The sequence below is a fragment of the Hipposideros armiger genome, unplaced genomic scaffold (genome assembly GCF_001890085.2).
Source record: "Hipposideros armiger isolate ML-2016 unplaced genomic scaffold, ASM189008v1 scaffold_262, whole genome shotgun sequence".
Taxonomy (NCBI): Eukaryota; Metazoa; Chordata; class Mammalia; order Chiroptera; family Hipposideridae; genus Hipposideros; species Hipposideros armiger.
The window spans coordinates 1,111,651-1,128,094 of NW_017731612.1; the positions used below are offsets into that span (position 1 = coordinate 1,111,651).

The 16,444-nt window shown below is 53.0% G+C and overlaps 1 protein-coding gene across 10 annotated transcripts in view; it reads left to right on the forward strand.

Annotated features, from left to right (window-relative positions):
- The window catches only part of UGT8 (UDP glycosyltransferase 8), a 52,982-nt gene that overhangs the window by 16,557 nt on the left and 19,981 nt on the right, over window positions 1-16,444 (forward strand). For all 10 annotated transcript variants that reach the window (XM_019656536.1, XM_019656533.1, XM_019656534.1 and 7 more), the window contains 2 exons: window positions 3,623-3,651; window positions 4,585-5,408. In XM_019656536.1, the coding sequence (XP_019512081.1) occupies window positions 4,587-5,408 (822 nt within the window). In that variant the 5' untranslated portion in view covers window positions 3,623-3,651; window positions 4,585-4,586. The remainder of the gene's footprint in view (window positions 1-3,622; window positions 3,652-4,584; window positions 5,409-16,444) is intronic.

A 16,444-nucleotide genomic window follows, 5' to 3' on the forward strand; every position in this document is an offset into this window, starting at 1 on the left:
TCATAATAGTGATCTTTGCTTTTTTTCAGAATTCTCTTCTGAGATCACTTAAAGCACATCACTGTTAATGGCTTTATATTTTTATAAAACCTGGTTTATTTGGGGAACGTCTAAGGTAAAAAATTTCGTGATTTTTGTTTCGTAAATACAGAGCCAGTTTACACTGTGAGATGCTGTCCCTTCCTCATCCCATATTATGTCCATGTTTGTGTGAGGACTTCCTACAGGCCACCGAGTGTGACCCATTTGTTTCAACTAAGATTCTTGGGCCAGTCCTGGGTGTTTTAATTACCTTTAAAATGTGTTTAAGATTTCCTTGCTGTCGCCAGTCATTGCTGCTGCTTTTTCAGAAATGTGCCCCCCTTTCTTCCTGCATCCTGTTATGGACAGGGGGCCGCTTGGCCAGATTCCAAACACAGTAGAACTAACTATCGGGAGCGGTCTGAGCGGACTGTCCAGCATGCACCTAACTCAGGAAGGAGGGCCGCTGGGAATGTCGGCTCCCATGGAAATACTGCGGTGCTTCTGCACGTTTGGTGCTATCCACAGGCGTTGTCTTCAGGGGCAGGCTTGCTATGCTGAGAGCAGTCATCATATACACTTTCAGTCCTTTTCAGAGGCGTTTTGTGTACTTGATTGCTATTGTGAATGCAATCTCTTTCATCACATAGTATTTCAAAATCATTTATCACTTTTATTACAAGAAGAGTAACACATGTCCACTGTAAAAAGAGCAAGTTGAAAATCCGCGTGCTCACACCGCCCAGAACAGCCGCTGCTGTTCTGGGTGCGTGGCGGTTCTGTGTGTGCACATTCCTTTTACGCGGCGACACGTGCCGTGTCACATCTAGTAACCTGAGTCCCAGTCGCTATGAAGTCCTGAATGTCTTCCCATGCGCTAAGTGTTTTCTTCTTACAGGATGACTTTAGTGCCTGTGTTGTGTGGATGGATGACACAGTGTTTGACCAAATCCAGTGCTGGGACCTGAACCTGTCCCCAAAGGGCTGCAGTTGGGGACAGCCAACTGCTGCCCTAAGCAGTGACTTCGGGAAAGTGCTTGTGGGAGCGAAGTGTCATTCTGTACATTGTTTGTCCAGGATGTCATTTTTCGTTTCATTCTGTTTGTAGTGCATGCGATGCATCCACATTCTTCTTTACAGTCTGGTTACTCCATTCATTTAAGTTTATTTTCAAATTTTCTCTTAAATTAATAAATTTTATTTTTTAGAGCAGTTTTAGGTTCCTGACAAAATTGAGAGATGGGTACAGAAATGTCCCACATCCCCTCATCCCCCCTCAACACATGCACAGCCTCCCCCACTGCCAGTGTCCCCACAGATGGGACATAAGTTACAACTGATGAACCTACACAGACACGTCATCGTCACCCAGAGTCCACAGTTGACATTAGGGTCCCCCTTGGTGGTGTGCATTCTGTGTGGGTGTGGACACATGTAATGACGTGTGTTCACTATCACAGTGTCACACAGTGTTTTCACTGCCCTAAAACCCATGGTGATCCCCCGTTCATCCCTCCCTCCCCCTAAATTGTGGCAACCACGGACCGTCACTGTCCCATAGTTTTCCAGAATGTCATACGGTTGGGATCACATGGCATGTGGCCTTTTCGGATGGGCTCCTTCACTTAGTGACAAGCATTTAAGGCTCCTCTACGTCCTTTCATGGCTGGCAGCTCACTCTTTTTAGTGCAGAATAATATTCCACTGTCTGGATGGACCACAGTTTTTATCTGTCACCCCCTGAAGGACATCTTGGTGGCTTCCAAGTTTGGCAGTTACGAACAAAGCTGCTGCCAACGTCCGTGTGCAGGTTTTGTGTGGACATAAGGTATTGGCTCCTTTGGGTGAGCACCAAGGCTTGTGATCGCTGGGTCGTCTGGGGAGAGATGTTTTGTAGGAATCTCCAGTGCCTTCCACTGTGGCTGCGCCGTCTGCCCTCCCCCCAGTGACCGAGGTTCCCGCTGCCCCACGTCCTCCCAGCACGTGCTGTCTCCTGCCCTGGACTTCAGCAGCTCTGACGGGTGCGTGGTGGTGTCTCGTGGTTGGTTTAACTTGCATTTCCCTGGTGACCTGGAGTGGGGCATCTTTTCATGCGCTTATTTGCCATCTGTGTGTCTTCTTAGGTGACGTGTCAGGTCAGGTTTTGGCCCATTTTAAATTCAGATTGTTTTCTTGTTGTTGAGTTAAGGGTTTATTGTGTATCGTGGAAAACAGTCCTTTATCAGCTGTGTTGTTTGTAAATATTTTCTCCCTGTCTGTGGGGTGCCATCTCATTCTCTTGATGTGACCTTTCTCAGAGCAGGTTCTCATGTCAGTGAAGTCCAGCTATCAGGAGACACACACGGACAGGTGTGGGTCGGCCACACCTCGGTGTCAGGGCCATGTTGCTGCCCTCTCAGCCGGCACAGTGAGGTCGGCGTCTTTCAGGGTTGGTTTCGCGGGGGGACAGGATGACACACCGTGCACATGGTGCTTGTGGGTGGCCAATACTTTTTTGTGAGCACAGATGAAGATCTGGTAGACATTTTTAGAGGACATTTTGCCACGTGAATATTGGTGTTTGTACACAGTTGCTTTTAGAATCTATGCACAGAATCGGTGACTCCTTTTCACCTTATTCTAGCCCAGTAGCCACCAGGGGTGCGTGGCTGATACACAGCATGTAAGTGTCATTTCCTCAGTCACACCAGGCACACCAGCTGCCACGAGCCGCACATGGTCAGAGCCTCCCTTCCCGGACCCAGGGTTCTGGCCATTTCGTCATCACAGAAAGTCCTGTCAGACCGTGGTCTTCTGGGACACAAGGGGCTTCATAAAAAAAAAAGTGATTTTTTTTTTACCTTGTAGTAATTACTGAAATAAAATATGAAATAAGAAAGGGAAGTATGAAATAAGACACATAAAGGACTTGCTTCCCACTGTTGTTTTCAGTTTTGTCTTTTAGTTGTTTGGGACATAGAGTAAGAGTTTTAGCAGTGACTGAATGAACTCAATGCCCCCGTCTGCTCAGCTCAACGCACACCCAATGGGGACAGCCATTGGCCACCACGGCCCTCATCCAGTGTGTCTTCTGGAACACCACAGGAGGTGACACGCAGTGCCAGTCACGCAGGGGCAGCACTGCTGGAATGACTTTCTGTGCAAACCTCACTCCTGGAACCCGTAACCTGTCTGTTTAAAATCCCCAATTTTTTCTCCCTTGGTATTGGACAAAGGCGACCTTGAGAGCCATGGGGGCGGCTGTGCTGTGGGGTGAAGGCCTGGGAAGTCCCCTCCGAGACGGGCACTGCGTGCCACCTGCCACTGGCCCTGGACTCAGAGCATAAACTTACCTCATTGCTGTAGAAACAGGGTTTTCTCCAAGTTCATTTTTTAAAGCCCTCATATTAATTCAAGCGACATTTAACGTAGGTTTTTATGTATTTATAATGTGAATTACTTCTGTCTGCTTGTAATGGTACAGTGTCAATTCAACTAGAAATAGTTTGAAAATTTGCTTGAAGTAAGAGTGGAAAAACGCACCTGGAAATGTGTGTTTTTTAGTTACATGTATCATTTACCTGCTATTGATTCCTTTTTTTCTTTTTCTTTTTCCTTTTAGGTCGCTTGCAGTGTTTGAATGTTGAGAAGGTACAGTCATTAAAACTGCACTTTTAAATGGTGGGAGTTTGTACAAATGGGATGGTTACTATGGGATAGTGAGTAAAAGTAGATATTGATTGGGTGATGTGCTTATAAATCTGTTTTGAGTTGGTCCTGGAAGTGAAAGTGTCCAGTTTGCGTGGGCCATTATTTTTCAGGTCTTCTCTCTATTATGTAAAATTAGCTTACGTGATGTTAGGGAGTGGGGGGCAGTTTGCACCTGTGCGGCCCCCACAGGTTGGGTACTTCTTATAAAAATGAGCGTATATCACCTGCTAACGTGGGGGTTGGAGGGTGGCAGCCGTCAGGTGTGCACCTGTCCCCACTCGCCACCTGCACCTGAGCTGTGGGTCAAACCGGGAGGTGGGTGTGGGGCGTACTCACTCATCAGCCACTTCTTCCACAAGCGTTTCCTGAGATCGGTTCCCCTTTTGAAGGTTTCTGTTAAAAGTCTCCCTTAGAAAATGCCTTGAAATGAGCAGCAAATTGGTGTAAATGACAAGAGGCTGCCAGGGGACTTAGTGGCATTTGGAGAAGGGCAAATACACATTAAAGATCGTTTTCCCTGTGGGAAACGACTCTTCTGTGGAAGTCCCACTGCAGAATTATTCTCTGAAACGGCCTTTCTTCGGTCCTAATTGGACGGGCTGCAGCTGGGATGAAAACGTTTAGATGAGATACATGCCATGTGCCTGGAAACCCGGCCACTCGCTCCGCTTCCCGGGACTAACTTTCAGGCGCAGAGCAAAGAGGAGCAGGTGTGCGTGGGTGTCACAGCTGCCACTCCGAGAGGCGCTGTCCCGGTCGCGCAGGGCAGGGGCGCCGCAGGCCGACCCGGCTGGAAGCGCGCAGCGTGGGGGCGGCCCGTGGGGGGCCGTGGGGGCGGGGCGCGCGCTGTAACGCTGTCCCCTGTCGCCGCAGCCATGCCGTCCTGCGCGCCGTTCCTCGTGCTGCTGTGCGGCGCCCTGGGCGCGGCCCGGGCCGCCCGCATCGTCATCGTGCCACCCATCATGTTTGAGAGCCACGTGTACATCTTCAAGACGCTGGCGGCGGCGCTGCACCAGCGGGGCCACCGGCCGGTGCTGCTGCTGTCGGAGGGCCGCGAGCTGGCGCCGTCGCCGCACTACCGCCTGCAGCGCTACCCCGGCGTCTTCAACGGCTCGGCGGCCGACGCCTTCCTGCAGGACAAGATGCGCAGCATCTTCTCGGGGGCGCTGACGGCCATCGAGCTGTTCGACATCCTGGACCACTACGTGCGGAACTGCGACCTGGTGCTGGGCAACCGCGGCCTGGTGCGCGCCCTGCGCCGGCAGCGCTTCGACCTGCTGCTCGTGGACCCGAACGACATGTGCGGCTTCGTGCTGGCGCACCTGCTGCGCGTGCAGTACGCCGTGTTCTCCACCGGCCTGTGGTACCCCGCCGAGGTGGGCGCGCCCGCGCCGCTCGCCTACGTGCCCGAGTTCAACTCGCTGCTCACGGACCGCATGGGGCTGCTGCAGCGCGTCAAGAACGCGGGCGTGCACCTGGTGTCGCGGCTGGGCGTCAGCCTGCTGGTTCTGCCCAAGTACGACCGGCTGCTGCGCAAGCACGGCCTGCGGCCCGCCACGTCCATGCACGAGCTGGTGCGCGGCCCCAGCCTCTGGATGCTGTGCACCGACGTGGCGCTCGAGTTCCCGCGGCCCAGCCTGCCCAACGTGGTGTACGTGGGCGGCATCCTGACCCGGCCCGCCAGCCCGCTGCCCCAGGTAAGGCGCGTCCAGGACCGGGACCTGTGGGGGGGGGGCGCGGGGGGCGGGCAGCTGAGGCTTGCAGCAGAAGTGGCTGTGCTGTGTGGTAAGTGCCACGAAAGGCGGGCGGTGGGGAGTCCTTGTGCGGGTGGGGGGGGGCCAGGGCCCTGCTCTGAGCATGTCCGTAGTACCGAGGGGCTGCTCAGCTTGTGGTCAGGGGATGGCTGGGGAGTCGGCTTGTGATTAAGTCGGAGCTGTGGCAGGTGAACAGAGGCAGCTAGAGGGTCAACGTGGCTCGTGGAAGGGACGCCCGGGGTGAAACCCAGCCCCTTTGCCCCACCCTGAAAGCATGGCCACAGGCCTCTGCCCAGCGTCGCTGCCATGAATCAGCGGGCACAGCCCACCTGAACGGGTTCCCTTGGCACCATACCCCTGGAAAGTGGATGTCCAGCAGTGAAACGGGGTAATGACTCCCAAACTAGGGGACACCTGATCTTAATTCAGTGGCAAATGTGACGGTTTGGAGAGCCCCATTTGTAGGACTGAATGAAAACCCTGTCTCCCCTCTGGGTCACACCATGTCCTTTCTGCAGGTGGGGCTGCCGGTGAGTCCCAGCTTGTGTCCAGGCCTCACACCAGCAGGTAGCTCTCTGGGTCTGGGGTCGGCCTCTGATGGCACTCCTGGGGGCACAGGCCTCGGTGCCCTTTCCTGAGGCTGCCTCTGCTCTCGCCTCAGCGTGCAGTGCCTCCCTCACTTGGTTGACTCTGGCTGTCACTGCATGGTGACGGACCTGCCGGAGGAGCACGCCCACATTCCCCCACCAAGGCCTCAGGTGATCACGGTCACTGGGCAGAAGTTCCTCAGACTCTTCTAACACACCTGCGGAACGCCGTTTCAGGAATGCTACCCGCGTGCAGTCTGTGTGTTGTGGACACGTGGGGCCGGCGGCTCTGCGGCTTGTCACCTGAGCCCTTGTGCCCCCAGGCATGCTTCCCGTGTGGGTCCCTCTGCCCATCGCTTTCACCGCAGTGTTCCTTTAACGTGCCTGTGGAAGGCAGTGCGGCGTTCCTGTTCTGAGGTCATTTCCGTCTCTAACTGCCATGTGGGCTTCCCTGTTCTTCCCCAGGGCTTTCTGTAAGGACTCATTTGAAGGTGTCTTTTATTTGCTGACTGTCAACCGTGCCAGTTGTCCCCAGGCAGACACAGCGATGCTCGCGGATGTGCTGTGTCGACTGGCCAGCCTGCTCTTGGCCCGCGTGTGAGAGGTGAGACGGGCCACTCTCACTTCTGTGTGCCGTTCACGTCCTTCCCAACACTCACCTCAGTGTGTCTCGCTCCGGTGAGGTTTGTACGCTTAGGGACACACTCGTTCCTGTTGGGGTTTCTCTAGCAGATCCGTCCAATGTGAGGGCCCTGGGAGTTCATGGGTTTCTCAGGCTTATTTGCGGCCTCAGTGTGACACACATCCGAGAGCCCGGTGAGTGGCCTGGAACTCGTGTCTCCCAGAGCAGCTCCGTGTCAGTTGCCTCGGCAACTGGCAGGGGTGGGTGGGGTTTCCAGGGCTGGACATGACTGGACACTGGATTGCATTTCATAGCCTGGGACGAAAGGGCCCAGAAACTTCCTAAAAGACTCATTTTTGAAGTTTTCGGAGCCTGAGGAAACCCTGAAGAGCCTCCAGTTCAGCTCCTTCCTTTTATTTATTTTTCCCTCAAAATGGAGAGAATGGCACACTCGTTGTCACATAGGCTGTTTGAGTCTGAGCGGCCCCTCCAAGGCCGCACATGCTGTTGGGCAGAGCTGGGCGACACATGAACAGCTTTGCTGTTGGTAGAGAATACCGTTCCTCTGATCGTTCCTTGAGGTCTCAGAGATCCTGAGGCCTTAACATGACAGTCACAGTCAGCTAGTGGGACCTGACGTATGCTTTAGTGCGTGGGTCGTAGGAATCAGCCGGAACGCATGCTTTTGGTGACCTCATGTGAGCTGGTTGTAGAGTGAAGCAGTTCCAGGGTCAAGGATCGCTTTGTATGCACTTGAGCAACGTGCCTGCCACAGGGCTGCCTTCCTGGGCGTCGGTGCAGGTGTGACCAAGAGCCGACGCATGGCCAGGCCACATCTGTGCAGTGGCTTGTCTCCTCTGTCAGAGCTGGGGACATGGGGACACATTAGAAACAGGTTCGCTTTGGCCAGGAAGGCGTACAAGCAGCCCCTGTTTGACCCGGCTTGTCAATGTGAAGGCAATAATGACACCTATTAGGACATGATGGCAGCTTTTCTGAGGGTGGGGACAGTAATGCCACCAAGCGTCCCACAAGTATGCTGGGCACCTGTCGGTTATTAGAATCGACATGTCTCCGTGATGGCTTCTACGTAGCTGCCCGTCAGCTGATGTGGCCTGGCCCTGCCCGGCTGTGACCGTGGCCACGTTTGCTCCCTGCAGCCCTGATCTGCGGCATTTCAGTCGGTGCCCCCCCCCCGCCCCCCGAGCAGAGTGCGGGTGCGTGCATCACCTCATAGCATGGCTGTCGTCCTCACCCGAGGCCCTGGGGACGGCGGGTCCTCAGATGATCAGTATTAAGTCAACTGCATGGAACACAAGCAGGTGTCCAGAAATAGGCGACTCGGCCAGTACAGCCGCGCAGTAAACATTACAGCCGTGCCTGTTTACTCCCGGTTTGTGTCGCATACCATTCCAGCCATTAAGCAGCCGGGCATCCAGGCTGTTGGTTCAGTGAACAGAATAGCTACCTAGTGTCGCTGAGGTGAAGAAAGCAGGTCACCGTCTGATTCCCAGTGGGGGACTAACGGGTGCCCCTGTGTTCCATGTGTTTGCCTGAGCAGCATTAGTGTGCGCGGGGATGTGGGTTTCTAGGGCGAGAAGAGCTGGGACCGCCTGCGCACCTGGAGGCGTCGCCCGCAGGCCCGGTCCTGAGCAGAGCGTCCACGTGCAGCCAGCTTGTCAGGCCCGGGCCGCGTGCCAGGGCCCTCTGCTCCTCTCTCCAGCTCTCCTCGCCTTTTTTTTCTACATTCTAAAAATGTTTTATCTCAGGTGACTAGGCTGCATTGGATCACAGCAGGCCATGATTTAAAGTCTTGTTACATAAATGCCTACTTTCTAAAGTTCTAAGTTCCGTGCTGAGGTTATTTGTCCTCACCTGCAGTCTGATGCAATCTAGCAGCGAGTGGCATGTCCTACACTGCATAGCATTCTGAAAACCCTGCGGCCCAGTAACATTCGATAAATACAAAAGGACGAGGAAGGGCTTCTATTTCAGTGTCCAGTCCTTACAGTGACTGGCTAACTCAGGAAACGTCTTTGTGCTGTGAGAACCGGTTTATTTTTCTGCGCTGAAGGCATCTCCCTCATACGTTTGCAAACCCAGGACGTGCAGGCCTGGTTCTGGTCTGCCCCATGTCCACCTGAGGCGGAGCTGCTATGTGACAGTGTTTTTGAGGCAGAACACAGGACAGCCAGCCAGAGAAGTAGACATTGGAGGAAGCTTGTTAATCCGGAATGTATCTTAATTCCGTCTGAAATCAGAGAGGCGCAGAAAAGCGCCCCCAGTCCCCCAGCCCAGCGCAGGGCAAGGACCGGGCACCGGATGAGAATGACCAGGCTGTGCCGGCCATCGGCCTGCTGCTTGTGCAGGAGGCTGTTCCTGGAGCCTTGGCAGTGTCAGGACCGCGGGGCCCCAGTGGGGCCGCAGGGGAGCGGCTAGCACCCCCTTCAGGGGCGGCTCAGGCACATTTTCATGGAGCAGCATGTGCTGCAGTGAGGCAGTCTCCTCTGGTGGGAGGTCTGGGAATCCGGACTGGATCACTAAACACTGTCAGGCCTTAACGGAGCATCTGTTGTAGGAAGAGGCAGGGAACAGAGACGGGCAGAGAGAGAGACAGGGTAACAGGGTGGGGGTGCTGGGGGAGGCACGGCCCTTCCCCTACAAAGCTTGTCTCTGCAGGTGAGAAGGGTGCCTGCTAAGTGGTCATTTACTTAGAGTCTCACCGGTGGCTTTTTGCCGTGTTGTAAACGCTGGGTCGGCGGGAGGGAGAGTGCTAATGCCACTGAGGAGGTTATCTATTTTTTCTCCGTTTGCTTCTGTGTTTTTCTACATGTGTGATTGAGTAAAAGCAAACTCACCAAAGTAAGCTGACCTACTCCACAGGTCTGACTGCCGTGGCTACTTACTCACGGTCTGCGGGGCAGCCTCACACCCAGGTAGGACTGGAGGAGGCCCTTTCCAAGCAGCTGAAACAGTTTAGTTTGCAGAGACCTGGGGAGAGCGTGGGGTGCTGCACCAGGCCGACCACAGGGCACAGTGCAGGCAGCCCCACCGCCGCCCCACTGGCCTCAGTGCTCACACTGGGAATAGTACAGGTTCAAGTGGATTAAAGCCAGCGCACATGCCTGGCTTATTTTGTAAATTGGGGTGGAGCTGTCTTTACCCCACAGGCGCCCACAGCCGTCATCAGTGAAACACGGTGGGGTGGCCTGATGAGCCCCGTGCCCGCCGGGCTGGCCCGGCCCCCGGCTCTCTTTCCTGGTGTTCCTTCCGCACTGTCAGGTCCAGAGAGCTTGTGACATTGCAGAGACGGCCCCCCTCGGAGGCATGGTGGCTGCCTGTCTCGTCACACGTGCTCGGTGCATGTCAGTGGCGTGTCTGTGGGGCTCGGTGCAGCCGGGGTTCCTGTGTTTGTGACAGACTTGGAGCCGTGGTGGTGGAGAGGCGGGAGGTACCGCGGGCCAGGACCCCCGGGAAGGACCCCGTCGCGGGGACCACAGCCCAGGCCAGGTGGGCTGGCGGTCATGTCCCCAGAGGCCTTAGACACTAGGATTTGGGTCAGGAGCTCAAATGTGACTGCTTTCGTTTTTAGAAGCGTTCACTCTGGTTGCTTTGTGGGGGTGCGTGCTGCTAGGACTCGGGAGGAGGTGGCTGGTGGGGGAAGGTGGGGACAGGCTTCCTGTGGGACCTGTGGTGGCATTTCCTTCATGGGAAAGACTGAGGGGTGACCGGGTGTTTGAGGGCAGATGCTTTGTTCGGTTGGTTGGGGGCATATTGAGAAACTTGTCGGTTCCTGGGCGCCGATGTCACGTTGACGTGTGAGTGCGTCAGCATGGCATTGACAGGAAAGGGCCGAGTACTCAGATGTGGGGTCGTCTTCCCGGGGGCTGAGCCAAAGCCAGGATTAGACGTAGCTCCGCGTGGCAGGGAGGCGAGAGCTCGGCTCGGAGCCACCAGCACCCGCTTACAGGCAGAAGGAGGGGCCCCGGGAGCCAGGAAGTCAGCCCCTGAGATGAGGAGCTCCGCCAGAGACAGGTGTCTGGAGCCCAAGAGAGGAGGCCCAAGAGGGGACAGACAGTCCAGCGGCCGGAGCTCTGCCTGGTGTGTTAGCCGAGGACATGCACACGTGGTCCTGTGTCACTGGACCATTGTAATTGTTGCAACACAAGTGAATCCACGCTGCCCTTAGACAGTCCTTTCCATGGGCTGTGTCAGTCGGGGAGGCGGCCGGGCGAGGACACTTGACCCTCTCGGCCCCGTTTTCCTTGTCACTAAATTGTGGGGACGGTGGGTGGGATTGGACTGGTTGTTAAGGTGTCTCCCACGTTGGCGATGGTGTGAACTAGAACATTCTGAGCGCCATATGCATACATTAAAATACAGACTCATGTCCTCCTCGCCAAACAGTGGTTCTGCTGCAGCTGTGTTCGCAGAACCAGGTCAAGCAGGTGTGTCTATAGGTGCTTTTTCGTGATATTTTCATAAAGCCAGAGGCTTGTGGAGGGCAGGAATGGGTGGTGTGGGGAAGGGTCGATTTTACAGTTTGTATGTAGGAAGCTCGACTTTCTAGTAAGTCATCAGCAATAATTAGTGATACTATTGAGAGTGTTTGATTTATAAAAAGCATGGTTAAAAATTCAAACTATCATTTGGTTTTATTTTGCACAATACAGAAAATGCATCTTTTTTTTAGAGACTGTAATTGAATTGCCACTCTTACTGAAGGATTTTCCCCCTTGAACTGTAACCTTAAAGAGAATCTTAAAACACACCAAGCCATATACAGAATTGGGTTTCTTCTCACTTTAAAAATTGTACCTTTCAGCATTTGGTGATAGAGAATTTTTGAATTGATTTTGTAAAACATAATTTTTCTAGAAGGCAAAAATTGAAATGATAGGAAAAGGCTTAAAAGCCTTTGCAATTTTGATTTCATTTTGGTAAAGTTCATGCTCAGCTGAAAACTATACAGACTAGTGAAACAGGAGGGCATCCCCCCCTCTGCTGCCAAACTTAGACTCACGAGCACTTGGCTCAGTTACAGGAAGAAATAAACCCCTCAGAGGATAGCCAGCCGCCCGGGCACCTGCCACCCCCCTGCCCGCCGCCCACCAGGCCCACCAAGCAGCACACTTGGTTTCCTTTGTATTTCTTTTCCTGCAACTTGCAGTTATTTCCGTTAAGTCCTAAGTAACTTGCTTCATAAATAAAACTTAGCATGAGACTTATTTACTGGATCTTTATGGTTTAAAAGGTAGACATTTATCCTGAGGGTAGAATGTGGACCACTTTTCTGTTGTGAAGCTAGAAACATCTCCACTGACGTCAGCTGTTCGGAAGCGTTCGGTGTCACCAGGAGAAAGTTAGGGGAGGTCAGCAGGGGAGTGACTTGTGTGCTGGGTTACATGCAGCCTGAATGCAGAAAAGCTCGGTTTTTCAAAAAGTGAATGGGCTCCCTGGAGTTGTGTCTAACATAGATAGTTGAGTTTACCTCCCTGGACTCAGTAATAAAGCTTTTATATATTTTGATGATTTGATAGAAATCGTATGTAAAACGTTACATTATAGTGTGAGTTCAGCTAAACTTGCCAAGACGGGGCTGCGCTCTCCAGCCCAGATGGCGTTCAGCAGCAATGGCGGATGCGCTGTAGGTTTCAGCTGTGTCCACGTGTGTACGGTCCTGGGCACATGGCGAGCTTTGTGCTGTCCGCTGAACGCGGCTCAGGAGCTCTATCCAGCATTACGGCCTTTTGTTTCTCTCTGAAGCGCGGGTGTCAGGCAGTGCCGGCCCTGCCAGCTGAAGGCTGCCCCAGCTGTGTGTCTGCGCTTCATTGAGTGAGGAATTGCTAATTAGCACATCACACCGGACAAAGCCTGCCCAGTGGAGGGCACACAATACCATGTTTGTTTGGGGAACATAAATAACTAATCTTTTCACGTTAGAGGTTCCATTAAGAAGCATGTGTGTCAGTAGGTGAGGCAGCCCATCCCTGACAGAACGCCTGAACCCACTGGGGACAGCAGAGCAGCCCATCCTCTCAGGACGTGTGCACCCTCTGACACACGGCCGTAGTCAGGACCGGCCAGTTCGCAGGCGGCCTTGCCGTTCACTCCTGTCCTTCCTCCTGCCCCCTTGCACACCCCGGCCTGACCCTCACTCACTGCCGTGGTGGCCTCAGGCTGCCCCTGTGCAGAAGCCCCAAGTACCCTGAGCGGGCCGGGCTGCGGACTTGGAGTTCGTAGGTGCCCGTGTGCAGCTGACGTGGGCGCAATGGCCTTTCCAGGAGGGTGACTATTTGACCCTGAAGTGGAGGCCTGGGGCAGCTAGGTCCCATCGCTCTGTTACATCGTCGCTCTGGAGGTCCAGGCCGTGTCTGGGACATGGTCACGCAGCAGCGGACAGCACAGTGTGCCGGGCCCGCCGCGGTCCTCAGGCGCAGTCTCCTGATCTCAGTCCCCTCTGGATGGAGGGCAAACAGGCCAACAGGTGCTGCATCAGGAAGCGCGAGTGTGCACAGAACACTTAAATTATGTGAGAGCCACACATTGAATTAAATAATTAAGCATTCAATTAAAATTTGAATTTTTAAAACTCTGTCATCTACTAAGATGCACTGTGTTTTAAGACTACATTTGGTGGGGGTCAGGGTTTGGGTGACATTTGCCCCACTAATTCCAACAACAAACAGGAGGCAACCAAGAGCCAGCCAGCCAGTGGAAGAGGCCTGGAGAAGCCAGAAGCGGGTCAGGTGTGCCCGGCACAGCGAGGCCGCCCCTGTGGCTCAATCCGGTCTGCCCGTGTGTCCCCACACAGCGGGCCTGTCATTGGCCAGCGGAGGCCTGAATCAGCAGATGCATTTCCGAGGCAGGCGGCCGAAACAGTGCACAGTGACCGTATAATGACCTGACAAGAGGAGACCTTCAGAACAACTCGTGGGCCACCGAGTGCCGCAGACCTGAGGACCTCCCTGTGATGGTGGTGTGAGCACGTTGTCTGCGTGACCAGGAAGGAAGTGTACAGCCCTCGCCAGCAGCTCTGTCCCCGGTGGGCCTGGATGTTGCATAGACGGAGGTGCTCAGGGTGACACAGTTTGCAGCTGACTGCGGTAGCCTCGTTTGTGCCCCATGTGGACATCACAGCTTCTCCATCAGATGGCCCAGGCTCCCTCATTCATTCACTCATTGGGCAGTGTGGGTACGGGCCTACTACGTGCCCAGTCCCCATCAGGGCTGGAGATGCAGTCCCTGAAGCTCAAAAGGACTGCCCCTGTAGCCTGCAGGTCTCACAGCCCACGGGGGTCCCAGCCCGTGTGTGGACATGGGACGCCATCATGGTCCCTGCACCCTCTTTATCAGACCCCACTGACCGTAGTCCACCCACCAGTTCTGTCGGTGATGCTGGTTTGGGTCAGGCCTTCTCAGCACTTCTCAGTGCTGTGCCTTGAAGGGCCGGAAGAGCCTGCGTCCCAGGCCTGACCCTGAGCCATTCTGGTGGCTGGTTGGGAGGAGAGGGGACCTCAGGCCGTCGCTGAGCTGCGGTGGCCATGGCGGTGCTCAAGGGCGGCCTGGTGCTCATGCCTCCTGTTCACCGTGACGACGCCCTTGGTTGGTAGTTTACCTGTGAAGAGGTGTAAGAAAGTTCCTCAGAAATTTTCTCAGCAGACAGACACCCCCGAGGGTCCCACTTCTGTAATGTTCTTCAGGATGGATGAGTTTATAGCTGTTGGCTCCAGAAGACATGAGCTGCCACCCAAAATAAATAGTGTTCAAGTACAAAAATGTATATATCGTGCCCTCGGGTCATACATTACTGGATTCTGGATTTTATTTAATTCAGAGACCTATCTTAGGAAGTATCACTGAAAGGACATCTCTCCTTAAAAGCAAGGTCCTGCGTTTTATGTCCCTTTAATTGTTTTTGCCCATCTTAGAGTAATTCCTGTGGAGAAATTCTGCTAAACTTTTGAATGTTGCTGTGTTCAGAAACCTGACAGGCAAAATCCAAATTTAATACGTAAAATTAATAGCTTCTAGAAAGGCTAAGGCTGAAGTTCGCATTAACAGTTTGTAATTAATCTTTGTCACGGATAGTCAGTTGCTGGAAAAGGAACCGCAAATGCCTTCTGATGGCGGCCCAGCTAACAATGTCACCTTACATATGGCATCGTCACTGCTTTCCGTGTCAGAGGCCTGGCCCTCATGCCCCATCTCACTTCCTGTCTGTCTCCGTAAGCAAAGAAGTGCTGGGAGCTGATTCTGTTCGATTTTGCTCTGGGGACTGTCCCAACGGGCCCAGTCAGAGCCCATGACTTCCACGGCCAAGCCTTCTGTGAGTCCTGTTTTCACAACAAAAACTCAGACAAGTGGTGAGAAAGTTATGTCATTATCTAAAGTAGTAGATATAGAAATTTTTCATAATGTTAAAGAAGAAACAAGAATATGGTTGGTGTCTACAGTCCTCGCTGCATGTTAAACACAGATATATTCAAATACATTTATGTGGCAGTTACAACAGGATTAAAACTCAAAGGATATTGGGATATTTCCTGATACATAAAATGGGAGATTAACCATAGAAGTAAATTATAGAAAAATGAGAGTGAAGGGTGGAAAAAAGTATTTTGTTAAATTTTGAAAAACACTTAATTTTTTCAGACCAGCTTTAGCTTCCCAACAAAATTGAGAGACAGGTACAGAAAGTTCCCACACACACACCCCCCCCCCCCCCCCCAACACGCACAGTCTCCCCCACTGCCAGCGTCCCCACAGATGGGACATTCGTTACAACTGATGAACCCTCCATCATGACAACACTCTGTGTCACACATCACTTCTGGTATGGCAATTCCTGTCAAATAAAAACATCACGGTGTGTCCTCATCCACCTTATTCACTGGACCTGGCACCGTGCGACTTCTGGCTCTTCCCCAAAGTCAAAATGACTCAGGACATCGAGGCAGCTACAGCAGCACAACTAAAGACTCTCACGAAAGAGGACTTCCAGAACTGCTTCAGCAAGTGGCAAGAATGATGGGATAGGTGTGTTCGAAGCGAGGGGGAGTACTTTGAGGGGGATTAATGGCAATGTGTCTTTTACTGTAATATTTTTTTATTTAAACATTCACTGTATTGTTTGGTCACACCTCATATTTATAATAACAGTCGTTTATCAGATGTGTCTTTGCAAATATTTTTTCCGATTTTGTGCCTGCCTCCCAATTCTCTTGACATGGTCTTTGGCAGAGCAGAAGTTTTTAATTTAACGAAACACAGCTTATCAGTTATTTCTTTCATGGATTTTGCCTTTGGTGTTGTACCTACAAAGTCATTGCCATACCCAAGGTCATCTAGATGTTCTCCTGTATTATCTTCTAGGAGGTTTATAGTTTTGCGTTTCACGGTTAGGTCTGTGGTCCATCTGGAGCTAATTTCTGTGGAGGGTGTAGGTCTCTGTCTGGATCATATTTGTTGCATGTGATGTCCAGCTGTCCTGGCGCCATTTGTGGGGAAGACGGTCTCTGCTCCATGGCGGTGGCTTTGCTGCTTTGTCAGAGATCAGTTACTGTGCCTGTGGGGGGATCTGTGTCTGGGCTCTGGGTTCTGCTCCGTGGGTCTGAGCGTTTCTTTCACCGACACTGTCGCCTTATAGTGAGTCTTGGAGTTCGTCAGCCTCAGTCCTCTGATTTCGTTGTCCTTAGATTCTGGGTTGGCTGCTCTGGGCCTTTGCCTCTCCGTAGGAGCTGTACAGTCAGTCTGTCCATCCACGAAAG